The sequence below is a fragment of the Malurus melanocephalus genome, unplaced genomic scaffold (genome assembly GCF_030028575.1).
Source record: "Malurus melanocephalus ecotype Western Australia unplaced genomic scaffold, MMel_1.1 scaffold_74, whole genome shotgun sequence".
Taxonomy (NCBI): domain Eukaryota; kingdom Metazoa; phylum Chordata; class Aves; order Passeriformes; family Maluridae; genus Malurus; species Malurus melanocephalus.
The window spans coordinates 1546234-1572339 of record NW_026623306.1 but is presented as its reverse complement, the minus strand read 5'-3'; the positions used below and the strand labels follow the sequence as shown (position 1 = coordinate 1572339).

Below are 26106 nucleotides of genomic sequence, written 5' to 3'. Positions count from 1 at the left end.
GTGTTTCCCAGTAGTCAGGGGAAGAAGCTGATTGTGAAACATTTTCAAGCCTAAACTCAGTGCCCTAAATCTGTGTGGAAGGCCTGTAACTGCTTTCCYAAACTCTAAATGCAGATGCAGCCCTCGGGCAAGGCCTGTCTTGCACTGATCAGCACTTCCTGTGAAGGTTTATGTAACTCATTCATGCCAAACTGCTCCTTATAGACAGAACCCTCCTCTCTTCTTATTTGGGATGGACCCTTTGAGGGCTGATACAAACCAGACTGCAGCAACCAGCATCGAGTTTTGATTCTTCAGGAGTTTTCAGTTGCTGTAATACAGCTGAGAAATGACTGTTTGTTTCTCCTTAGTTCTCCAAATGACAAGAAACCCTTCTGCTCCATTGAAGGAGAATGGAATGGGGTCATGTATGCAAAGTACTCCACAGGGGTAACACAACTTGCTTTCTTTTTTCTCTTTTCATCAGAAATAGAAGGTTGTACTTAACAAGAGGGTTTGGGGTGGTTTTGTGTGTTTGGATTTTCATTTTAAACATTAATGGTTGAAACCTCCAGAAGAATACTGGGCAATCCCCAAATGAACTGGGGATAAAAGTTATGAATTATTTTGTTCATTTATTCTTAAGAAAGCTTGATTTTTATACAAGAACAAAATCTAAAGAATTACCATTTTTCGTGTATTTCCTGCCAACCACATACTAAAGTGTGAGGGTGTATCTTTAAACTCTAGCTAAAGAACTGAATAGGTTTGTTTTTTTTTTTTTTCATCTCCCAGGAGAATGCTGTCTTTATAGATACCAAGAAAATGCCTACAATAAAGAAGAAGGTAAGGAAATTGGAGGACCAAGACGACTTTGAGTCTCGCTGGTAAGAACTTTAGTTAACTGGGAACATTAAGATTTTATTTCAGTTAGACTCCAGTTTGCAGTGCAGAGACCAAGGGTGTACTGATCCAGGCACTGCATGCTCTGCTCTCCCTGAGCCCAGGCAGGCTGGGGATTTAAGGGGGAAGAGGAGGCCTGGAGTTTTGAGTCACAAATAATTGGGATCAAATGTTCAGGGAGGTTTGGAGAGCTCCACCACAGCCTCCTCCTCCTGCCATAACACAGCACAATTGTGGTTCAACAGATCTTGGGGGCTTTTCTGCTCTTTCTCTAACATGAGATCTACCTGTAGTCACTGATATGTCCACAACTTGCAGCACTCTGCTCCCATCAACCAGTCTCCATTGCYCTTTCTCTTTCAAGCTTGTGGAAAGATGTAACCTACAACCTAAAGATCAGAGACATCGACGCAGCCACGGCTGCCAAGCACGCGCTTGAGGAGCGGCAGAGAGCCGAGGCCAGGGCCAGGAAGGAGAACGAGACCTCGTGGGAAACAAGGGTGAGCTTCATTCCAGCAGGGTCAATGCCCTTCCACCTGTGGCATTTCTTCTGTCCCAAGCTTACAGGTGATGATTCCTTTGCAGTTATTCCACGAGGAYGGAGAGTGCTGGGTTTACGATGAGCCGCTGCTGAAGCGCCTCGCTGCCAGCAAGCACTGAGAGCRTCCTAAAGCCAGAACCATTGGAGCCTTGGCTGAGCGGAGTTTAGAGCTGAGCCCAGACAGTCCCCAGCGATCATGTACGTACAGGGGAGAGCCCCACCCCAACAGCTGCAGTGGTTCCTATCTCAGGGATACCGGACTTACTGAGACAGACAAAAGCAATTCACGAGAGGCGATGCAGCAGCTCCGAGCAGGGACTCGCTCTGCTGGCGGTGTCCAGGCTCAGCCCTGCTCCTGCTGCCTCTGGAGCACAGACACTGTGTAACCACTGTGAAGGCCACGGCGGTGGTAGCAGCTGCRTAATATTCCTGGGTCCTACATATTTAAAAAGCAAGAAATGAAATGCAAGATGTCATTTAAATCTCGCTGATGTTTGCAATGTGTAAATATGAGGATTCCTCCGATGGGACAATTTGTTAGAAAACGCTACATAAATGTTATCTTCCACCTGTATGATAATCAAATCTTTTGGCATTTCAGTGTCTTGCCCAAAATAACTTTGTTATTTTGAGATTGAAATGTAACCATAGATAATTCTACCCGATGCATCTTAAAGCTTCATAAAATAGATTTTTCAAACTTCTCTTATGGACTTTTTATTTATTTCATAATAAACCTTTGCAGCAAGACTGTTTTTCAGTTGAGTCATGATAAATTGATTTATGTAAAATGTATGAGCATTATTTTTTTTTTCCACTGGAATAATCCTTGCAGCTAAACCTACTTCATGAAGTAGTTAATGAACGAGCAAAATGAGCATTTGCAGCATCCACAGGAGAATTTTTCTGGACTCTACATCCAGCCTTGCCAGCACTTCAGGAACGTCTGTATTGCTGCATCAGTCAGTAATRGTTGAGTAAGTAGCTGGATGTAGCAATCACTCCTTTTCTCCCCAGTTACGTCTAGGTTTTATTTGATTTCATCTCAATTTTGTCTATGTTCCACAYACAGAAAAACTAAAAAAGCAGTGTGAGATGGAAGCCTTTTCTCTCCCTGTCCCCCACTGTCACTGCTCCGGGAGCGCTGCAGATCCTTTCCTGAGGAGCTGTCACTGCTGCAGCACTGCAGGGAGGGTGCASGAGGCAGTCTGAACACAAAGGCAGAGCCCACAGCTCCAGCCAGCTGAGAGGAGAACGTGGCAGCAGTGGGGGACTCAGGGCTGTGCCTCTTCTTAATGAAGGTGGGGGAGTGCTGAGAGCTTGGCTGGAACCTTGAGGAAAGCTCAGTGTCTGAATGGGCATCTTCATCTCAGCTACCACTACAGCCCTGGGGTAACAGAAATAGGTTTGTGGTGTTGATGTTGCAGAAAGCACCTGGATTACACAGCAGGGCGGGGCAAGATAGCAGTTTTATTTTAATATTTTATGGTATGGGAGAACATTCAGACTTGACGTGTAGGCTTTGATGTCCTTGATGGAAGTGATGTTGCTCATCAGAGAGGAGGGGGGCAGTAAAACAAGATGAGGTATTTCACCAGATGAAGAATTCTGTCCTGAGACAGCTGTAACSTCYGAGTCTCCTTCGTGTTTTCCATATCCAATCACCTGCAGAAAAGGTACCAGAAGAGAAATTTAGATCTCATTGTTTAATTTCCCTGACAATTGAGATACTGACATGCAATTCAAACAACAATACTTMGAGGTGTAAAAAATGTGGATAACTGCAGTAAAAGTTACATTACAGATCTMCCACCCCATTACTTCACTCTGATTATCAAGGCTGACAGACACTCACATGTACACTGAGCACCTTCCTGTGGTTTCTTCTGTGAAGTTGGAACCAGTTGACCAGGTCTGCTTGTGTGATAGACTTGAGAGCTTCAATCTGAAACCCACAGGAATGAAGTTTTAGCAGCACAGTGGTGATTCAAGTAATTTTAAACATRAAAATCGTTTCTCTACAACCTCTACCCCACTGGATAAAAGAACCTTTTTAAAATAACATGTAATTTTAGACCCAGTGTGTCACTAATAGCATAAATCCCACTGATGCATTTGAAACAGRCTGGTTTTTGTGTACCAGCTGCAGGACACCCACCTCCCGGGCCAGCCTGTCAAACAGGTACTGCTGGGTCACCACTTCATTCCAGTTCCTGTCCACTTCTTCTCCAAGGTGGGAGTCTTCGCATTCTTTCAGTTTTATCAAAGCTGTTACCTACATGGGAAAACCACAATTAGCTAAAAAGGGCTTAAAACGACTTTGATTCACCATCCTATTCACTGTAATTGAAAGAAAAGCCAAATTACAGTAACAAGGTAAGTTTGCTTTTCAAACTTAACTGCAAATGGCCAGAGAACAACAGAAGAACAGAGCAAGAAGCAGGATTTAAAAGGTAAGGCCTTTGTCCAGAAAATCACCAGAAAGCTGTTAACTGAATCTTGCAGTTAGAATCTTGCAGAAGAGCATTTGAAGATGAAGTTTTACCTGGGTGCTAAAAGCCTCTTCAGTTAAATCCTTGAGTTTTTCTTCAAAGCAAGAAAGAAACTCCTCTATTTTCCTGTCAACCAATTCAGTACTAAAAGAGAGTCAAATAATTAAATCAGGCAGGAAAAAATGGAAAAAAAAAATCCCCATAACAATACTAAGGAGAAGAAGAACCCCCAGCTGCAGCCCCGAGTCCTGCACAGAGTTATGGGCTGTAGGATCAGGACTGAAAGAAAACGGGATGGATCCTGAGGCTTTGGACACATTAAAACCTTCACTGATGACACACACCTCAGTAATGGAAGTGTCCAAATGGAAAATACAGAGGCAGCAGCATTCTGTGCTCATTAAGCTTTCACTGATACAGTATTATTTTCACAAGCTGTACCTTTTTCTAATAACCCTTCAACTCTGGCAGGTCAAATACCTGTAGTTCAAAGCCCCAGCTTTGTACAAAACCATAAYAGTGCTGTGCCTGCTGAACATGAGCACAGGAATGGCTAAACTGGAGTTACAGGATTTGAACTCTCCTGGCACAAAAGCTTCAAAAGGCCAGAGGAATGTTTTACTCAGTCCTGAAATTACTTTTCCCATTTAAGTCAGGACCTTTCCGTTTTAAGAAGATTAAGACTATTGCTTTATTCAGGTATTGGTTTCGAGTCAGGATGTTGTGACTGGCAGCAGTGCCCCTTCTGACATTCCCCTGAATTTTAAAAAGCCTTCATGGCCTGAAACAGGAGTGAACCTGGGAGCAGATGCCTCCCACAGCCAAGGCTGGGAGTAGTGAAGAATTTTCCCCACAGAGCACTTACTTGTATTTCGTTGCCTGGGTTGCCACTGTGACTGAGAAACCAAGAATCCCAGAAGTGTTCCTGCAGGTGGGGTACACGTGGTAGCTTAAAACAAAAAGGACAAAACAAAGTCATTCCACAGCCACAATTAAATTTTCACTCACAGGAATACTGCAACACTAAAATAGTGTTGGTACTTTAGACAGAAAAATCTCMCATCTAAATTTGCAACAGTCCTATTTTTTTTCTGCATTGCTGCATTTCCGTGCTTTCTCAGCTTTAGGATATCCTTTTAAGCTTAGGAGTGTTTGTGTTCCTGCAAACTAATCTATAAGCAGAGTGAGAGACCCRGAGCTGTGAAAAGCCTGCTCCAGTTTCCTGAGGTAGCAGGGTGACTCTGAGGGAGGCTGCTCAGCACCCAGAGCTGCTGTGAAAACAGCCCTGGGGAAGGGTAGGCCGAGTGTGGAAGTGGAAGGAACAACTTTRTGCTGAATAATTCTGAGTTAACACGCTGGAAATAGATGCAATTTTTACAGGAATCAAAAGCAACTTGTTTTGTAGCTTGTGTTGATGCATGCTTTTTGTTTTGAGGTGTTGATGTTGCAGTTTCCATTACAGTAATTCAGGAATTGGCCACTGTGCAGRAAGGGGTTCCAGAGTAAAAACACCAGAGAACAGTAAAAGCAGGAGTGCAGGAGAAGGTGCAGAATTCCTCTCCAGTGAACTCACCCGAGGGTCTGCTTGGTCCTCAGGAAATCAAAGCAAGGCTCCTCCATGTGCATCTGAAACAGCACAAAGTTACAGCAAAGTGACACTGCCCTGCAGCCCCAATGTGTGGACACTGAAGTGTCCCTGTCCAGACACAACCACTGCATGAAGAGGGCACAGTCCTGTGGGGTGGGAGCTACAAGAACTCTCCTGTGCTGTCCAGCACTGCAGCAGTTTGRGGACCCCCACCCACCCGGAATTTGGGGCCAGTCAGCCCCGTGGCCTCAGCTCCAAGCACTTTACAGGGGAGGCACTGTACAGAGTTAGGAAAYAAACACAAACTTACCACCAGCAGCTCCATAAGGGTGTATTCCCTCAAGTTCCTGGCACCTGACTGGATAAAGAATGAAGAATTTTGGGTGGGTTTGTGGCATTAGGTGTGATTGTTCAGGCCAAGGTGACTTGTGGCACACACCTCAACCTGGACTGCAGCACTGRGGGACAATTCTCAGCAGGGACATGGGGAAAGTTCTGGTTTTCCCCGAGGGGAGAGGCCCAACCCAGCCCAAAAAATCAGAAGTGGGGACACCAGGAAGCCACCACAGCATTAACCCAGCTCCCAGCACACGTTACCTGGTAATAGACTGTGACCTCGGAGTTGGCATCGCCCTTGTTGAGAGTTTTCACCTTACAGAGCAGGTGGGTGTTTGGCAAATCCACCACCCGGAACTGCACAGGGCAGGGATGGGCCAGGGGATCGAACTGGAGCTTTCTGGGGAGCACAAACAGCACAACATCAAACACCAATCATGTCTTGGCCAAAACCAGAGCAGCACCCACACATTTACGTGTTTTGTCTGCTGTTATTTTCCCCTTCCCCAAACCAGAATATGTCTGCTTAAACTGCCACTGTCAACAATCACCTCCTGCAAATATATTCCATAAGGAAGAAGGGAATTTCTGCATCACTCCCACTCTGACCCCCTTCTCCAGAAAACAATCTTATCTTGATTAGAGTTTCCATATAATAAGCAATTAGAGAGTCAAGAGATACTCACTGAACAACATAATTCAGGAAATCCTTTGCTTCCTAGGAAAGAAAGCAAAGACATCAGTTTTATTTAGGAGAGAATTATTACCCCAATTCACAACCATACCCCAGAGCAGCACTTAAGAGTGGCCCCCAAGCCAAGAACAGCTGAGCTCTGTCCTGCCACCTACATCCCTGCTCACTCACCCTGTCCCCAGTCCCCCCAGAATCCTCTGCAGCAGAAGGAGCTGCTTTTTGCACTGTAATTTCTCCAGAAGGAGAAAGCACAAGCCAAAGAAATAGCACCAGTTAACCTCAGAGCCTTCAGTGAGTGCTCCATGTGTTTGAAACTCAGTGAGGTTCAACCAATTCCCAGGACAAATGTGCTTTGAGGGAAGCCTCCTCCTGTGGCACCACTGTATTCCATATCGAATACATCAATACACGAAACAATATAAAAAATGGTCGCAACAGGAGAAATGGATTACAGGCATAAATCTACTACACTTTTTCTTGTCTGCAGTTTAAATCCAAATTCCTGGAAACCTTTGTTCAAACTGGCAACTCTGGACTGCCACTGGCTTACCCACACAAGCACTGCTGAGGTGTTAGCCCAGTAGCCAGGAGACTGCAGCCAGCCTGAGCATCCTGAGCACACCGTGAGCCCCCAGCTGCCAGGGCTCTACTCACTTTGCTGGTGAAGTTCCCTTGCACCAGACCCTCCACGAAGAGCTGAGACTTGAAGGCTTTGACGAAGGCCGAGAGGGCGTCGATGGAGAGGCCCCTCATSAGTGTCTGGTACTTGTCGATCATGGACCAGCGGCCGTGCTCCAGGATCAGGAGCCGCACGTCCCTGCAGGGAGGAGGGGAACAAACCACAGCACTCAGGATCTGCTGGATGCCACATGCCATTTCTGACTGCACACAGGATCCCATGCCCTCCCTCAGCAGCCCTGCTGGCTCCAGGACACTGCAGGACAGCGTGCCCTGGCTGTCCAGTGTGACCCACGGGGTGACCTGCTGCCTGCAGAGCTGCTGGGGCTCCCTGGGCTACCAGCAAAGCCTGGAGCAAGCCCTGTGAGTGCAGAGCAGGGAGCCCTGAGCTCCTCAGCTCAACCTGAGCCCCTGCTGCCCTCCCCCAGAACTCACTTGGCCAGCGTCTCGGGTTTAATGAGGATGTTGTAGTAGGTTTTCTTCAGCTGCTCTGTTATCATTTCAAAGACTGCTGGAGTAAAACTGAAGTCAGACAAGTAATCGATGATGAGCTGAAATAGAAGCTGTAAAGAGAATGGTTTTAAGTTGGGTTTTTCTGTCTTTTTTTTTAAGAACCAATTTCAACTTAATGCTATACAATAATATAAAATCATCATTACTGAGACACGCAGCATTACTAAAGCAAATTCCTCAGTTCTGCCAGATGTTCTTCACTAAACAATTCTATCCCAAATGACAGTTTCACAAGGGCAGCGTTTTTAAACAGTGCATAAGCTCAATATCCCAAATCAATAGGAGTTTCCACATTGTATTGAAACAAATCAAGCCTGAAACTCCCAACATTTCTCTGTGTGATATTCCATTTTTTCCTTTTACAACTGACCAGCACAATGACATCACAACAGAGACATCATTCAGGATTAAAAAAGAGAATATTAAGGCCCTGCTTTATGCATATTTTGCTTTTTCTGTTAAAACTCCCATTAATAAGTCTGACAGATGATTGATGATCTTAAAGCTCCAGTCAAGCTGTTGCAATGAAAGCTGATGATTGTCTCCTGTGATTGTCACTGTGTCCTTTCTGTGCCTGCCATGTCTCACATGGCCAGCATGTAGGGAATGGGAACAGGGATTCCCAAATCMTCTTAGCAAGCCAACACAGAAAATCTGCACCCAAAATGAGCACGTTAGAAGCTGGATCTCCAAAGTCAAATTGAAAACAAAACCTGTTTTCAGATACCCCTCTTCAGACAGAGTGCAAATAGAGATGGAAAGGCTCCAATACTTTTTATGGCCATGGGAGACACAACACTATTTTTATAGGGAAAGCTGTTAAATCTTAATGGAGATACAGTTATTACTTCTTTTAAGCCTCATGTCAGTAATTTGAGCTTGTGTAAGCACACACAACTGCATTTCTATACGTGTAAGCACAAGAAAAAGCAGCACATTTGCTGCATTACCCTGTACAGAATCAGAGACARTTTTTTCTATTTAAAATACCCCATCCAGGCATTCAAAGCTGCAGCTGTTGGGAGAAAAAGCCCCCACACTGCAAAGCTGCAAAGCAGAGCTTACAGGTAGTTTGTGATTGAATCCTTTCACTCGGATGATTAAGCCATACTCTCCAGCCACCAGCTTGTATTCCAGCTGAGCCACGTCTGCTTCATAAGCTGGTTCCCCAAGGTTGTGGGAAAGGATGTTTACAAAYGTATCAAACAAAACTATGCTGCAGGGAGAAAGGGCAGAGGGTTAAAATAAAAGAAAAAAAAAAGGATGGACTAAAATAAAAGTCAAGCTCGATGAGTTTGATGGTACATGCARGGAGTTCTCCAACAGAAATGGAATTTGTGTAAAATGAGATTCAAAAAGAAATTTTAAAAAAAGTCCTCAGAAATACAGAATGCAAAGTACACAATGTACTTTGTCCAGAAAGTACACAACACTAYTTAAAAATTATGTGGACATTGAATTATTCCTTGGAATGTATAAGACTCCAGCTCCCACAGGCTCCCAGGATGCTGGGTCAGGACAGGACTGTGGGCTGCTCTTTTCAGGACCAGCTCCTTCACTGAGCACTGCTGCTGTTACATTATTTTTTCCCAAACTTGCCCAGGGGAATAATACAACTCCTTACACATCTGTGGCTACAGGCAGGACCTGCTGCTGAACCACCCTCACCAAACTGCAGATCAAACCATAAGGAAAGTGTAAGGATGTGAGAAAATGACACCTTATTCTATTCCTGCTTAAAATTAAAGTATCTTCCTGGTTTTTCACCAGGTATGGTAATTTAGTTACTCTAYAAGGTAAGCATAAATAACATAATCCTCACTTTTCTGCAGACTGCTGAATCAATGGAGAGATCAGATGGAATCGAACATAACCTGGTGAGGAAAAAGAAATTTAAATCAGCAATTGTATAGAAAGTGACAGCTTTCTGAAGTCAAATATATTTCTATCAAGTTGCTCTTTGGCCACAATTTGAGTATAATGAGAATGGTCATTCATCTACAATACTTCTTTTCTTATTTTAAGTCATCATTAAACACTTCTCCTTCTTACTCCAAAAATCTTCCCTTTGAAGTACTAAATATTAGAAAACAAAGCTGTGCTTTGCAGAATTCTCACAGGGCACGGCCACTATAAATAGAAAAACAAAACTCCACAAAACATCTGTTTAAGAGACACTAAAAATTGTGGCATTTTGCTTGAAAGCAGTAATATATTTTACACCCTTGTCTCAGATCCAGGCTGTATTTTCCTCTTTCTATAGAAGAGCCTGTAAACCTTCTAATTAATGTTCTCCTTCTTGCTCAAGCCCTTGACTCAGCAGCATATTCTGTTTGMCCAATCCTGTTTGCCCAGTTAGACCTTCAGAAGTCAGTAAATTTCAGTGATTCCACTTTTTAACTTCAGGTATCAGCAGGGTGCCTTTGTTGCCTTAGTTCACCTGCTTCCTTTTGTTGTAGCTAATAAACATATCAAAAGGACCATGGAAGAGCTGACAGCAGGTGCTTGGTTTAAATGGTGAACATTTCCACCAGTTATGTGCCCTCAAATAAATTCCAGCTGGTAGAAACAGGCACTTGCTATTCAGAAAGCCCTCAGACATTTACCTTTTGGGATTTTGAATTTATCATCCTTCCTGTACCAGAGACAGCCTTGCTGTGTGCTGAGTGTTTTGACCGGATATTCTGTCTCAGGAGAGTCAGCAACTTTCAGAGCAAAGTCAGTGGCTAACAAAGAGAAAAACCACACCAAAACCACATTTTAGTGTTTTTCACAGACACAATCAGGCTGAATTCATCTAAGTCTTCAAAAGTATGAAAAAATACGCTTTTGCCTTCCAGTTTTCTAAATTATTTGTGATAGTACTATCCTGGACCTGAGAACATCGATTTTTCAGAAGCAGAGCAGAAGTGGTGGCATTACATTCCATCCAGGACACAACTCCTGGCTTTCATTTAATTTGGTTTGGCAACAAATCCAGATGGCATTTAGATGCTTTCAGAAACAGGAGCATTAAGCAAATAAATTCTCTTCTAAGGTGTCTGAGCTCTGTTAAACTCTCACTGACTGTGAGGCCTGCTCTGTTATGGCTGTATGATCTGCAAGTTTATRTACCTTAAAATAACTCAGTTCTTAAGCTTATAAATAAAAGAACAGTAAATAAAATCAAGCTGAACAGAGTGCTCATGTTTTTTTAATTTGCAAAAACAGGCTGGTACCAGTTCAGGTTGTTCTAAACCACAGCATATTCTCAAATAAATCATTAGGGAAGATTTCATTCATTCCCAGGTGCCTTACCTATGTATTTGTTTTCTTCTGGAAGGTGTAAATCYGGATTTAACTCAAAGTCACTGGCCCATAAATTACTCCAGTACTTGTCAATATCTRTAAAAAACCATGAAATGCATTAGTTCCATAGGAAGGTAAGGCCATCCTAATTCCAGTCATCTTTTCCCTATCTCCATAGAGATTCACAGAGTTTCTTAAYGTCACCCCATTCACCAGGACTCTTTCTAAATCCCTTCCCACAAAATCTTCTGGAGCAGGACTGAAGCAATCCTATTAAAAAGCAAATCAAGTCTGCCTTAGTAACTCAGCTCCCACTACAGCCTGGGCTCCATTGTTGGTGTTCTTTCCCCTGAATGGCAGCCAAGAGGAGCTCGCTGGGCCCTCTGCCTCCCAAAATAACCCTCTGCAGGCTGGGGAGGGGGAATCAACTGACAGCAAACAAAGAGCAGTCACTGAGTGGCACAGAGACTAATGGTGAGCTCAGTAAAGCACTGAGGATTCATTTCCCTGCTTCCATGCACTTGTGTTCTGTGCTGTCACCCATTCTTATCCCTAATGCAGYAATTCCCAGCTCCTGCTGCTGTGTTACCTTCCACGCTGTACTGAGTCCCAAACCACTTCTCTTTGAGGTGACACTGGCCCTCGTTGGCAGCAGACAGCAAAACCAGGTTGGCTCTCTGAGGGCTGAGCTGGCTCAAGGCATCAGCAATGATCTACAAGGCCCAAACAACATTTCAGTTCAAATKCAGCTCTGCCTGCATGATCCAGCAAAAACTTCCCAGTCGGAATGTAGGAAGAACAAGACATAACAAGCTTACAAAACAGATTTGCTTTCTGAATACACAAMGTGTTTMAATTAACACAAAACCTGTGCCTGCATTATGTTTAATTACAAATGCCTATATGACACAGTACGTACATTTTCCTAACAGCAAAACATATAATCAGAGTTCAAAGAACATTTACCTCGGGCTTGTATTCAAACAAGAGCTGATCTCCTGTCAGAAAATCCTCCTTCTGAAACAACTGCATGTTCTCACAAAGGTTTTCCACATAGTCAACTGGATCTGTCTGCGAGCAAAGAAATAAAGCTGTTTGYCACATAATTAGAAACCCAAGATATCAATTTTCTCTTCTGAGAAGAGTTTGACCAGTCAGGTATGTTAAGCATATTTTGGATGCTGTGCTTGTGACAGCATTTAGTTTCAATTATTAAATCACATATATTTCATAACAATATCTAATATTCAGTGTCCTCTGAGAGACCAACATTAAGTGCACAATTTGTTTCTTCTCGAATAGAACTCTGAAAATGTGTTTCAAAACGAAAAAGTCATACTTTTAATGGTTTACCTATGTCAACATGTAACAGGGGATAAATACCTGCTCCTGATAGTGAAATTCGTTGGCCTCAATCTTTTGTATTTCTTCCCATATTCTGCAGAGGAGGAAGAAGAGAATAAAAGTGGATTTTCTCCATTATTCCACAACTTTTATCAAGAACCTTAAAAAAGGAGCCTTCTAGGAAAAGCAGCAATGGTGAGATCAGTGATTCATTCAGGTACAAGACACAGAAGCCAGYATTAAACACACTTCCCAAAATGGCATTTCTCAGAACTGGCAGAAAGTTCTCTTATTTTCCACAGAGGAAGRGAGTTAACTAAGAAGAGTCAAAATCTGATACCAAATTAACATGAAGGCTGAGCGCAGAACACCACATATCCGGCTCAACAAATTTATTTAAAATAAACACAAAACTGCACCTAACATCTACACTAGCTCAGCTTACTAAGCTTAGGGAATCAGATCACARTAAATCAACCTAAAAGCACCAAGAAACAAGCACAAACATGGAAAAAATTCCTTTTTAAACTGACATGTTACCCACACAGACAAGCTTTACCAGCGACTCCCTGTTTCTGCTCCAGYAACTCCACAAAAAATGCAAACACTACAAACAACAGAATGATGGAGGACGAGATCACAAACATCTGATAGAGTGGCAAACACTTGCCTTTGATCYGGCCCCCTTTTCTGCAGCATCTTCACATACTGAAACACAACGTGGGCCACCTGCAGACAGAAAGAAACACAATCATTTTCCCAGACATTAGGGAAACAGCAGGAAAAACAAACGGCAGGAAACCATACCTCRTAGAAGTGCTTGTAACCTTCATCAGTCAAAGTCACAGAAATGCTGAAGATGGAGTAAGTGGAGTTCTGTTCAAAYCCTGTCTCTCCATTTCCTCCATACAATGCAAGGGCCCAAAACCTATGGAACAGTTAAAGGTACTTATTGATTACTCATTTCAGCTTTGTTTGAGCTCAATTACAGTAGCATATAATAGCTTTATTTATAGCTATTTTTATAGCTTTCAATCCATTTACAGTTTACACAAAGCTTTTCCAACTTAAGGATGTGACCTCAGGATATAGAATTTAAGTAAAACAGTGAAAAAATAAGTTATCCTTTGAAGGTCTCAAAGATCAGTCACAGATACAGATCCATGAATCACAGACAAACAAACCCATTTATTTCTTAYTGGGTTCATCAACTTAGAGAATATCACCACAAAACACTGATACAAAAAGGCAGGCTTGGCCTGCTTTTCTATCTATAGAACATGTAAATGCACAAAATAGTTTATCTGTATTTGAATGAGATCAAAGCATTTAATAACCATGCTTAAAAACCACATACTTTTTCCTAAGGAAAGAAAGAACACTGCCTTTGCCTTCATGTCCCACCAGCCAGGAAATATAATGAAGAGGCTTCACCCTAAGAGAAAATTTGAAAGARATTAGATGCCAGGAGGTAAGACATTTCACAGAAAGCATTCAAATCATTGGGCTAATGACTAAAATAAGCAGTCTCTTTTTTCATGGCAAGTTTTGCATTTTCAGGCAGAATTAAGATAATAAGCTAAAAGTGTGGGAGTTCAGAACATAATGACTGATTGAGTCAGTGAGCATAGGGAACCATATCTGCCGCAGTTTAATTCATTTTTAAATGCCCTCCTAGATGAACCAAAGTAATCTGTTAGACAAGTAAATGAGATTTTTTGGTTTGTTGTAAAGTCAATGAATTATTCACAGCTTAAACATGGTAGAAGTAAAATGCAGCACAGCATACCTGTAGAACTGTTCTTGTGGGGGGAGTGCCCAAGTTATGGTCAATGAATGAACTTTCCTGATTGGAACAACTGGACACAAATAAATTGATTAATTATAAATATATAAGATTAGATAGAGATAAGAATTTTTACATAATGCACAGAATAGTTAAAAGCTATTCAAAACCACACACAATTACTCAGAGAAAATTTCTTTCAGTATTCAGGTTTTCATAACATTTAAATCTGTTTCACTTACCTCTGTAAAGCTTGTGAAATTCTGGTGTGTCRAAAGGCTGAGTCAGATGGCCAAAGCTGGGTTTGGGTAAACCACTTAAAAGCAAAATGGAAGTGTGATGTTACTGGCAGGGGTTCAAAGGGTTCAAYSAGATATTCAAAGACACAACCAGCACAGCTCTGACAGCACAGCAGAGAGCCTGAAAATGGCCYTTTCCCAAGGGAGCAGCCCAGAATCCACCCAGCCCCAGAGGAGGCAGCCTGGTGTTCATCTGCACTTCCCACACCACTGAGAATTAAACACCAACAGCYCCCCTTCCTTCTCTACCAGACAGCAACAGCACAGAGCTTTTGTACAGCCAACTACAGAGAACTGAGATCACCCTGGACTCAAGGAATCCTCATGGATTTCTTGTGGGGCAGGAGGAATGAGGAACGGGGTGGCCAGGAGAGACAAATCTGTCTCACAAAAGCATTTTGAAGCACCACGGAAACAAACATCTTGCAAAAGCAGAAAATTGGAGGGGAAATAAAATGCTTTTCAAGTTAACAAAGCTCTTGAAGAACCCCCWTTATAGGGAGCATATTAGGTTACCATTAAAATTGGGAACAATTTTAAAAAAACTTATTTCTAACCCACTGCCACCCTAAGGATGGCACTTAAATTCCAGATATTAATTAATTAATTTTGTGTTAATTAATTTTGCTTCCAATTATTTTTGACACAAAGCAAAGATTAGCAATGTGAAATAATAATCTAGGTCCGAAGGACTTATCATAAAATCAAGGCATCAGCACATATTAAGCAAACACTGCTTCAAGTTAACACAACTCCCAGCCTAAATAATTGTTAAGCAGAAAGAAAATCTTCCTGGAACAATTAATGTTGGTCTTTAACTGAAAAAGTTGCCTTTATTTTTCCCAGATAATTAACAAATGGTGATTTCCTTTGTTTCTCCAGTAAGGCCTTTGTTCAAGAATATTTTAAGAACAGATAATTTTATCATTTGCAAGTCTTTATACATCAAAAGAACCTTACTTATTTGGGATCTCAGAGAAGATTTCTGTCACCCACTTTTCCAATGTATCCAGTGTTTCTAAAAGAGAGTGAAGAAAGACAGAAATGCAATTTCCTGAAGATCTAAGACAAATCTTATCTCATCAGTTCAGTTATTCTAAAGAGGCTGCAAGTCAGTGCATTTGAAAATTGCAAAGTTCAAAATTATAAACTTCAAAGCTGTTAGTTTGAGCCAATTCTTAACATTCACTGAGCTGTATCCATGGTCATAGCTCTGAGTTTGTATACAATGCTCAAATCCCAGGCTGACACAACTGGGATTTAACGTTCAGGAGTGTCTGGAGCGACTGTGAAAAGGAATTACAGTCTTGGGAATCTACAAAATCACCAGCACTTGYAACTCATTCCATTACTCTCCAGATTATACACAGGAGTTTTCCCAGTGCTTAGGATTCCTTCTTCCTATCCTCTTTTCTAAGGGAAATGAGCCAAGACCAGAAGTTTAAAGGTTTTTAAAATAAAAATTAGAAATTGCTTGTTTACAAAGTTGACCCGGCTGGTTATCATTACCACCATTTTCCTCCCAACCACCCTAAGAAATATTACAGTCCATTACTGGGTTAATGACTACGCAAAAAGCATTCAGCACCCTAAGCGTTTTACTGTCTAGATCAAAATTAAAAACAARGAACAAATATTGCCTCTATTATTACCATCTCCATTTTACAGATGGGAACTGCAATCAGTTTTAACATTTGACAAAACCCCTCCCTAAACCTAAACATAACTTGAGTAACTTCTTAGAAATGTGTTTTTCAATTCTCAGCACAAACAACCCATAGCTCTGCTGTTCTCCACTGAAATGAAACTCAAATCTATTTGCATAAATTTTTCAGACTATGGGGAAAAAATAGAATCTCTATTCCTCCTAGACAAACAAGACAACTGGGAGACTGAATCTCCCCATCACTTTCTGTGGAGTTTCACTGTTGATGGCAGAGAAATCAGTGGCATTAATTCATTTAAGTGGTCTGACCATTCATTTCACAARATTATTTCTGAAATGTTATCTTTGAGATTTTCCCTTCTGTGTTAACATGGAACCTATTCAGCAGCTTCAGTTAAACGTTCCTCAAGAAGTGGCAGGATGACAATAACACAGGATAAGTGCTCAGGTCTTGTTCTATTTGGAAACCAGGCTAAAATCTACATATAAATMCCCTCTGCAGGACTGGACAAGGCACTAGAATGGCTTGGGCTACAGCTGGCCTGGTTCCAACAGCACCAACAGCAGCAAGGAGGCTGTTTTTAAGCAGCAATTGATGTTACCTTTAGACTGGACCACTAAAGTCATGTAGTGGGCAGAGTAATGGCGCTGCCAGAATTCCCTCAGCCTGGTGTAGGTGTCAATGTTGTTCAGTTTGGGCTCGTGTTTGAGTGTATCTGCATTACCTGMAAACATCAAAGGGGAGGCAGGGTTAGTTATCCACACAATGCTTACAGCAAGACCGGACTGACTGAGAATTTATTTTCCTCCCTAGGTCTAGTCATCATATAGCACATTAAAAATATCTAATAGAACTTTGGAGTGAAATGTACTATCTTCTGATTTCTGGTTCTTATTCCAAGGACAGTTGATACTTTTGTGACAAGGAAGGACAGAGTCCTCCTGCAATATCACATCTCCCACATGGTGCACAGCTCACTGTGTGTTGCCAGCTATTCCCTCACCAATGGAACTTGCAAAACAGCAGAGGGAAAAGAGGAGGAAATATGAACTTCAATGTATGTCACCACAGACATTTATAAAAATGAGCTATATTTCAAAGCTGGTAACTCTAATACCCATCACACTGCCATTTACACATTCACCAGCACCACAGGGGTGAGGAAGCAAGGACTGGATTGTCCAGGACAAGGATTGCTCCCCTCCCCCTGTCCATTCTGCTCCCCTCACATGGCTGTGAAGGTCTAACTCCTGCAAGTTCAACAGTGAATTATTTACTTTGAAAAGCCTCCTCATGCAAAAATCCAGAAATAATTTATTTTTCCAGGAATTTTCAGTAGAAAAATACCTTAATCTAAAGTAAGATGGAAATGACTCAGAGAGCACCACCTTTGTGCTAACAGAAAGTTCCATGATTATATACCTCAGGCAACCCAGCTTTAACATCAGCAAAAAGCAGTACCAGAATGGAAAGTATCTTAAAAAGCAGACAGCTGCTTTTATTCCCAACCATTTTCCTGTAAAATGGATAATTGCTCTAATTCTTCTGAACAAGGCTAATGGTTGCTGTGATATCACAGTTCATGTTAGTGCATCTTATAACATTTTATAACAGAAATTCAGGACTTACCCCAAAAAAATTTCTTCATAGGATGTCCAGGCCTGGCAAGACTCCCAAATAACATCTCCTTTCTGTTTGCATCAGAGGGCCTTGCTAGCTGATACTCTGTTAATTTAAAGAATTTGCAGTGGCATGCATCAAAGTTTGAGGTCGTGTTCCCACAAAACAAAGCATAAATCCCAACCAAACTCAAAAGGAGACATAGCACACAGATACAGCCTGAAATTTCTTTTMATATATGATGAAGTAGTGAAATAGRATAAAAAAGAGGACTTGGTAGCAGTAATTAATATAACAGGAAAAATGTAGCTCATTGCTGAGAAATAAAGAAAGGGATAAGAARGAAAAGCATGTAAAGCCCCAGCCTGTCCTGTCTGAATATGTTAAGTTCAGTGGGAGCAAAAGGCTACCAATATTATACAAGATCAGGCTCTGCAGAAAGAGGCAGAGAACAATCATAATCCTGCTTCTACCATATATCACACAGWACAACCTCTAGCCTGATWAYGAAATAGGAAACTGAAAGGTGAGCAAAGTAGTTTCCARAAATGAAGTTCTACAACCAGCTTACATTAATCTAARTTTGGAACTCTGCCAAAATCAAGAATTCACTCTCCTGAACTGCATTTTCCTGTTCCTGTTTTTGCTGGTAATAAGAAACATGTACAGCAGAGCTGTAAATGAATTCTTCTGGCTGGGCTCTCCTGCAGCCAGTTCAGCAAGCTGACACCATTTAGTGGGCAGCACATTATCCCAGAGTCACTGCAAGGGAAGAACTGGTTCTGCACCACCAAGGTGGAAAATGGCAGAAGCTGTTGAAGAACCACACCTTAACTCAAAGGCAGGTCCTTGTTTATGCTGACTTCTATCTAAATTCAAAGATCAAATAGCTCAATTTTCCTTGCCAGAAGACAAATAATGACTTGGAATAAATATCTGCAGTTGGTATATCTGCTAAAMCCACTTTTTTCCTAAAACAGTGAAGTTTTTATAGGCAGTCTGTGACTCTCCATCACATATTAGAAAACCAACACTCCACTCACTTCTACACCTGGTTTAATTTCCTTCTGGGAAGTGACGTTGTACTTATTCAGGTGTTAGAACAAGCAGACAAGTAAAAACAAGTACAAACTCTGGACAGGACTAGAGAGAGCACTGGGGCTGATCTAAAGGCCTTTTGTTCACTGCAGAGCATCCATTTACTCATGAAACCACCCTGCCACTTACTGCCAAACCACTGCAGATTMTTAATTTCCAATTAATGAAAATGTGAGGGGAAATTCTCGCAGTGATGGCACTACATTCAGTCTTTCTTCCTCTAACAGCCACTAACGTCCACAAAGCTTCAGTTCAAGARTTTAGCCTCTCTGATGATTTAGGTGAACTTGACTGAAGTGCTCAGAATGGGAGTTCACCATAGAAACCAATAAACAGTGTTACAAAGTGGGTTTTCTTTTAAGAAGATGGGCTAAGCACACATGAAAAGATTCTCTTACTTACCACTGTCCACAGCCTCCACTTCTCGATCTATTGCATCCCTGATCATTAATGGGTGAATAAAGAACTGTGCCCACCTATGGAACAGAAAAATTCATATAATTGTCTTCAGTGTCTACTAAGCTAGGGCAAAAAAACAACAATTAAATCCAACATCTACTATTTTGGTTTATAAAGCTGCTTGTCTTGCTACAAACTATGTAATCCCTTACTACAGTGTCTTAAAGAAAGATAAAAGCCAGTTTTGTGATCYCATAAAATACCAAATGGCAGGGCTTCCCATCTTCAAAGAGTTAAGAGTAATAAAATGTTAAGATTAATACACTGCTGACAGACTCCTACAGTAGAAGACCCATTACACTAAACACAGCTGAAAGGTGATGTTTTTTAATTTCTTCAGATCCACAAGTGCTTGAATGAGCAGAATTCATCCTCAGCACTCATTTATCTTCTCTGTATGGGAGGCTGTTCTACAGAGCTCCTAATTTCTGTTTTCCTYTGCACTAAACAAGCTGTTGTGACAGACTGCAATTATATTTTTTGATTCTTTCACACTTCCAAACATCTAAAAAAGCTGGATTAATCTGCAAATGGGAGCTGAATGTAGCCTAGTAAAGTGAAATTCAGGTCATACTTGGAAAAATGTGCAAACACTTGCTCTCAGTTGCAAAGTAAATTTGCAGTAGAGTCTACTCTCCTCCTGAGATATTTTATGGCATCAAGAACATTCAACTGTGCCCCCATGAATGAGAAATTCCTCTCACTAAAGGAAACCATGCCAACCAGTGGAGCTCTGCTGTTCCAATACATCCCACAGCACAAAAGAGCAAGTTAAGCACTTTCTACAAARGATACATTCAGCAGTGAATAACCTGCACTGGGTTAAATGTCTCCCTTTGAGACACACGTTGTACCATCACTGAAGGCTGCCTGAAACAAACTAACAACAATTTAGAAGAAACAGTAACTCTAGCAGGACAGACATTTCAAAGGATGAGTCACTGGGATTCTGGGAGCACTTCCCCTCTGATCAKTTGTCACGTTGCATAACATTTCTCCTGTCATCAGTGCTACTAGTTTGAGACTGCCAAAACAATCAAACAGCTGCATGCATTAAGACTTGTACATGGGTCCTACATAATACTACAGCAAAAATCCAGCAACATATCAAAAGGGAAACAGCATTTCCCTATATTCAGTATCACTGCTGTAGTGCAGGTATCTATGGAAGTTCAGCAACAGCCTTGATCAGCCCAAAATGAAGAACTGAACAGCTACACCCAAACTCCTGAGGTACATGCAGACATTAATTAACATCTAATCACCACTCATACAAAGYTACCTGTCCAGGGCTTCTTTGAAGTACTTCCTCTGCACATCAAACTGGAACACTGTCCTCTCACAGTCCGTGGAGGCATTGTCACCACCCCCGTGCTTCTTCAGGAATGCATCAAACCCGTTCTCATCTGGGTACTTCAAACTGCCCATAAACACCACTGTAACAAAAAATCACCAGCATTACCAGGATGACATGAAAGTGTTCATTTAAATGCAGCTATGGCAACCCCTCTGTGACTGACCCACAGCTCACAGGCAGAGGAAACTGCAGAAACCAATATAATCTCCCCTCCCAGGCAGGCCTGGCCTCAGTCAGGCAAGAGCAGTATTTTAAGACACATCTGGTCAGAAACTTCACGTGGTTTCTGTGTCCATATTACTAATTCATCACCCTTTATATAACAGGAGACAAAGGCCTGTAACTTCTGCCTGGTTTATAAAGCCACAGGTAACACAATTCCCCTCAATTTAATAGGTAACAAATAAGGTTGATATAAGTTAATGCATAGCTTGCCAAARGGTATGAGACACCTTCTCCCATATTAAGAATTTCTTACTAAGTCAGTATTTTTATAAAATCACAAACTCATTAAATTCTCAGCCAAATTAGGAAATGATACTAAATACTTCAGAAATTCAGAGCTACACAGCACTCATTTTGCACTGAAGGTAGAGAAGATGAAAYAGGAGCTGATACATACTATGTTCCAGGAAGTGTGCTAATCCAGGCAGATCTTCAGGATCAGAGAAGCTGCCAACWGCAACACAGAGGGCTGCTGCAGACTAGAGAAAATACAACATTCTCAGTAAAAGCTGCTTCAAGAAACACTTCAGGAAAATGACAGAAGTACAAGATTAATCAGTTGGGACAGACACAATAAAAAGGTCGTGTCTGCATGCAAAATCACAAGGTTTCAGACCTCAAGAAAGCTCACTATATATTTTTACACCCTACAGCTTTAAGTACATACCTGTTTTTCTGAACAACCTCTCTTTCTGGTCTCTTCCTTTTCAGCCAGCTCTTCTAATTCACTGTCATCAGAATCATCGAAATCCTCATTATCATCATCACTGTCATCACTGTCATCTTCATCATCACAGTCCTCATCATCTTCTCTACCATCTTCGATCTCAGCTCCAGAGTCATCATATTCATCACTGCCCTCTTCAGATTCATCATCATTTTCCTCCTCCTCCTCTGAAGATGCCGGGGCACCATCCAAGTAATTCAAATCCGAAATCAAAAGTGCACATAAGCCATTCTGCAGTTTGATATACCTGAAAGAATAATCATTTGCAATGAATATGTTCATTTCCTAAGTCTGAATTTTCAGAATTGCAAAGATTTCATTATTTCCTCTGATACTTTGAGAGTGATTTCATAATGACAATATAATGGTAGCCAAGACTGTGAGCAATTTTATATAGTAGGAAAGTAAAATACTCTTCTGCTACTCAACAGCTCTGGGAATAAGAAGAGTTCAGGGCAGTAGCAGAAACCCCTCTCCCCATAAGGGCCAAGCACCCTGATCTTGGCTTTTATTTCTCTCTTTATGAAACATTTCAGCTATTAGCACTCACTTCAGACATTCAGAACAGGCAAACTCAAACTTCAATCCTCTCTTAGGCTTGTCAGGCTCTTGGAAACAGATATTATGTGACAGAATTAAGATCTTAGTCTTTGCTTCTAACTAGGCCCCAGAGCATTTGATTTGATTTGTTTTCATGAATGTTTTCTATTAAATTGGGTCTGCAGAYGTAGCATTCAAGTGTTAGAAGGGAGAGAGCTCCTCTGCAGGCTCCATAGAACAARTCACAGGGAGCTGGCTGGGTTCCTATTGAGAAGCAATGAACAGTTCTATGTGTGTGTGTTTATACATGCACAGAGAATGTGTATATATATAAAAATAAAACCCCACAAGCCCTCTGTGCAGCACCCTTCTACAACATTTCCCACTGAGGACAGCAASCACCAATGCTCTGCACTACAAGAGCCCTCATTCTGATTCAGTTACCATCAAATCTGAAAAAAGAGTCACAATTTGTCAAATTAGCCAGAGCACCCCTCTCAGGAGCTTGCACTGACTGGTACATCAGCTGCAGAAAGGAAGGAATGCTGGATCCAGAAAATACTTGATCCATCCTATGAACTAGTGTGATACAGACCTGTGGTATCTGATCCAGCAGAAAAACAAAAAAAAAAAAGCAAGCTAGAATAAAACAAACCCATGATCACATCCCACACTCCCAGAAAAATCTGAGTTACAGAACACAATCACAGAACAGTCTTTGTTGAAAGGGGCCTTTAGAGGTCATCTAGTCCAACCCCTGAGTTTATACCAGGTCAGAACTTTGCAATGTGGACCCAGCTCYTGGACTACCAAGCCTATGAAAAAAACTAATGAACAAATGTCTAATAGCTGTGTTAAGTTTRTGACTCATGACCAGTCACCCAAGGGGAAGTGACAGCGCTCACTCTGGGCCAGGGTTTCACGACCATGAACACACCCAGTTTCCTTGCTGCAGGACTGCTGAGCAGGACAAATCTGCTCCCATCAAAAGCACAARCACATTTTGACTCGTCCAAACTACAGCACGGAGTCTGTAATTTGCAGGGATGCTCTGAAGAACTGCAGGAGGAACAGACAGTGCTGGGAACAGAAGTTAATCTACCTGCATTCTGAAAGCTTGTTTGCTAACCATTCCCATCATGTACACATGTCCCATGACACAGCAGCAGCGCTCCTGAATGTCCTAAAACACACACTGCACACGTGGGTGCTTCAGCCTCTGGGCAGCTGAGAGCCAAAGCCCCAGACAGCACCTTCCAGCACAGGCAGCACCTCCTCCTCCTCCACACACAGCTCTGCTCTGCAGGTTTTCACAGCCCATGGAGAACCCCAGGGAGCAGCAGGCACTGGTGGAAAGCAGAGAACAGAATGGGGCTATTCTTCCCGAGGAACAATGTGCCATAAAGCTGTTCAGCCAGGTGTATCRGCAGCTCTTGTTGATCTTTTCCACACAGCCCCATTAAGCTAATGGAGCAGATTATACTAATTTTACATTGCTCATCTGGAGGCTTGTGGGTGTTGCACATGGGACAGAAAGCAGCCGGCAGCAAGGACACGGCTGAACCACGGAGGCTCTCGGATTTCACTCCAGGATGATCTGAACAGCTTAGGTTATAKTGAGCAGAGGCACCACTGACATAGGTGTTCTTTACTTTTTCCATGTTTCAGTCCAATGGAAAAGGACAAATGTAACTAATATCCACTTGTATGCAAAATACAGTACAAAAAATGCAATCGCTAAAGGTAGAGACAAGCAAGCACAGCCCAATTGCTTTTTTGAAGAACTATACAGTATTGATGCAAATAAGGCTTAAACATAAAATAAAATTCAGATTCTTAAAAATACTGTTTAARCCTCCTGAATAAGTTTAAACAGGATTTTGTTGTCAAAGTTTTTTGTTATATTAATTATTTAGAAGCTAAGTAAATATTGAAATATGTATCAGTGCATGGTAAACACTGAGAGAAATGCTCTAATTTCCCAAATTACAAGAAAAACTAGAGCATGAAATTCCATATATGGATGAATGTAAATAAAACATGTATTTTTTGGAAAATATAACTGCACCATTACAGCTCTAATAAGCAAATTTTTATCATGACAATTATTTTGTCCCAACAAACCCACTTCTGAAGATACATCCTGCAATCTACATCAGAGCTCTTTTGGTTTTGTGATCATTATTTGACAAGGCAAAATATGACATTTTTCATTAAGTCAAGGCTGATGTCACCAGACAGACACACTAAGCCCTCTGTGGGCACTTATCACTGAGGTGTGAAGAGAGGAAAGTGTGTCAGCATCATCACATCACCTGCCAGGACACTCCTGTGGGAAGTTTGGGACATCACACATGGGCACAGGTTCAGGTGCATTTGCTTCCAGCCACAATGAACCTCTCTTTCATAAGGACAATCTCTGTGCTGTGCCAGGCTCACTTCAAAGGGAAATCAGTCTGAGAAGATGCAACTCGCTGCTCCCAACTGAAAAATTCGGTTAAGAACGGCCAGTAGGATTTTTGCAAGATTTTGGTATTAGTTTATGCTATAAGCAAATACTCTCTCCAATTCTCACGTGCAGAGGAGGTTCCTCAGCCTCAGAATACATAGTGAAAGCCTTTAATGGATTTTCCAAGCTTCATCCACCAGCGTGCTGCTTCAGGTAGCAAAAGCAGGAGTTCCCATAGCTGACAGCATCTGCAGCTGTGAGCTTTGCAGGAGGATGAGGCTGCCACAAAGTAGCATGAGTAAGAATGCCATCAGGAGAGGCAGGCAGAGATCCAGAGGAAGCWGCAAGGAAGTAGGGCAAGAAGGGAGGGAGCAAGTTTCTCCCTGAGCCAATGGGCACAGTCCTCTTCAGGCAACCAGCAGGGAATCCCACTGTCAGCCAATGTCACTGCAAAYCCAAAATTCAGTTCCAGGCTCAGGCAGCAGATTCTCCACTGGCTGCACAGATTAGACATCAAGAAAAGTAAAKATTTAAAAAACAAAAAACATCAGCTCTAACAAGGGCTGGATAATCTTCTGTTTTACAGGAAGAAGTTACCAGTGTCTCTTCAAGAACAGACTGCATAACAGCACCCAACAAGCTCAACCTCTGCTGGAGCTCTCATCTAAGTTTCTCGCTGTGTCTGGGCCATGGCCACTGTGGGCTATGAACAGGAAAGTTGATCTTGTTCATCACTTTCCAGGGTATTACTTAGAAATATTCAAATAGAAAAATTCACCAGCAAAATGACAGCCTAAAAGCATTTTGCCTCAACTCACAGACATATTTACGTTAAAACCTAGAARCTCATCTAAAACAGAAAGAGTAACTTTTTAAATTGGGATCTGCTCTGAAATACTTAAACCGCAGTTTGCACTTAACACTTTCGGAAAGGAGCTGCTTGGCCGAGGGCTGCAAACCACCAACTGTGCACTGCTGTGCCTGGAGAACACCCAGTACCGACCAGACTGGGCACGAGAGCCGAGCCTCCAGCCCTGTGCCCGCACACGCACCGGGCAGCCCCCGACACACAGAGAGGCCCCCAAATCCCCCGGCCACCGGGACCAGCCTGAATTCCAGCCCCCGGCAGTGCCCGGGACACGGAGCGGGCAGACCCCGGCCCACCCCACCGACCGGCCGGACTGCCCCGGCGGCGGCTCGTCCTCCCGCATTGCCCTCCTGCCCTCACCGGTACTGCTTGGGGTCGCTGGGGGATTTAACGATGTCGGGGTCACCGAGGTTGTGCTCGGGACCGGYTCCCCCGTGCTCTTCTTCCTCGTCCCCATGAGGCGAACGGCCCCCGGCGTCGCGCCCGCCCTCCGCGGCCTGCTGCCCCACCGCAAGCTCCGGGCTGCCGTAGCCACACGTCGCCTTGTTCCTGCCGGGCATGGCGGCGGCGCCGCCGCTCCACAGCGGCCGCACAACGGCCCGTCCCGGCCGCCAGCCCCCGGCCACGGCCCGCCCGCGGGGACCCCTGGCCGCCG

General features: G+C 42.5%; 2 protein-coding genes across 4 annotated transcripts in view; one reads left to right on the top strand and one right to left on the bottom strand.

Annotated features, from left to right (window-relative positions):
- Positions 1-1542, top strand: part of OSBPL9 (oxysterol binding protein like 9) — a 56805-nt gene extending 55263 nt beyond the window's left edge. For all 3 annotated transcript variants that reach the window (XM_057367050.1, XM_057367049.1, XM_057367051.1), the window contains 4 exons: positions 351-429; positions 775-866; positions 1247-1382; positions 1468-1542. In XM_057367050.1, the coding sequence (XP_057223033.1) occupies positions 351-429; positions 775-866; positions 1247-1382; positions 1468-1542 (382 nt within the window). The remainder of the gene's footprint in view (positions 1-350; positions 430-774; positions 867-1246; positions 1383-1467) is intronic.
- On the bottom strand, positions 351-26106 carry NRDC (nardilysin convertase). The gene is made up of 31 exons (XM_057367053.1): positions 25812-26106; positions 21535-21841; positions 21265-21346; positions 20568-20721; positions 19229-19302; positions 17738-17833; positions 16710-16832; positions 15402-15459; positions 14385-14458; positions 14146-14215; positions 13714-13791; positions 13164-13284; positions 13027-13085; positions 12396-12450; positions 11979-12083; positions 11602-11725; positions 11022-11108; positions 10331-10450; positions 9547-9598; positions 8790-8940; positions 7647-7774; positions 7188-7350; positions 6526-6557; positions 6101-6239; positions 5814-5861; positions 5489-5541; positions 4781-4864; positions 3969-4059; positions 3582-3698; positions 3279-3368; positions 351-3088 (listed from the first exon to the last, which is right to left on the bottom strand). Exons 1-31 carry the CDS (start codon positions 26009-26011, stop codon positions 2894-2896), a joined length of 3330 nt encoding a protein of 1109 aa, XP_057223036.1. The 5' UTR covers positions 26012-26106; the 3' UTR covers positions 351-2893.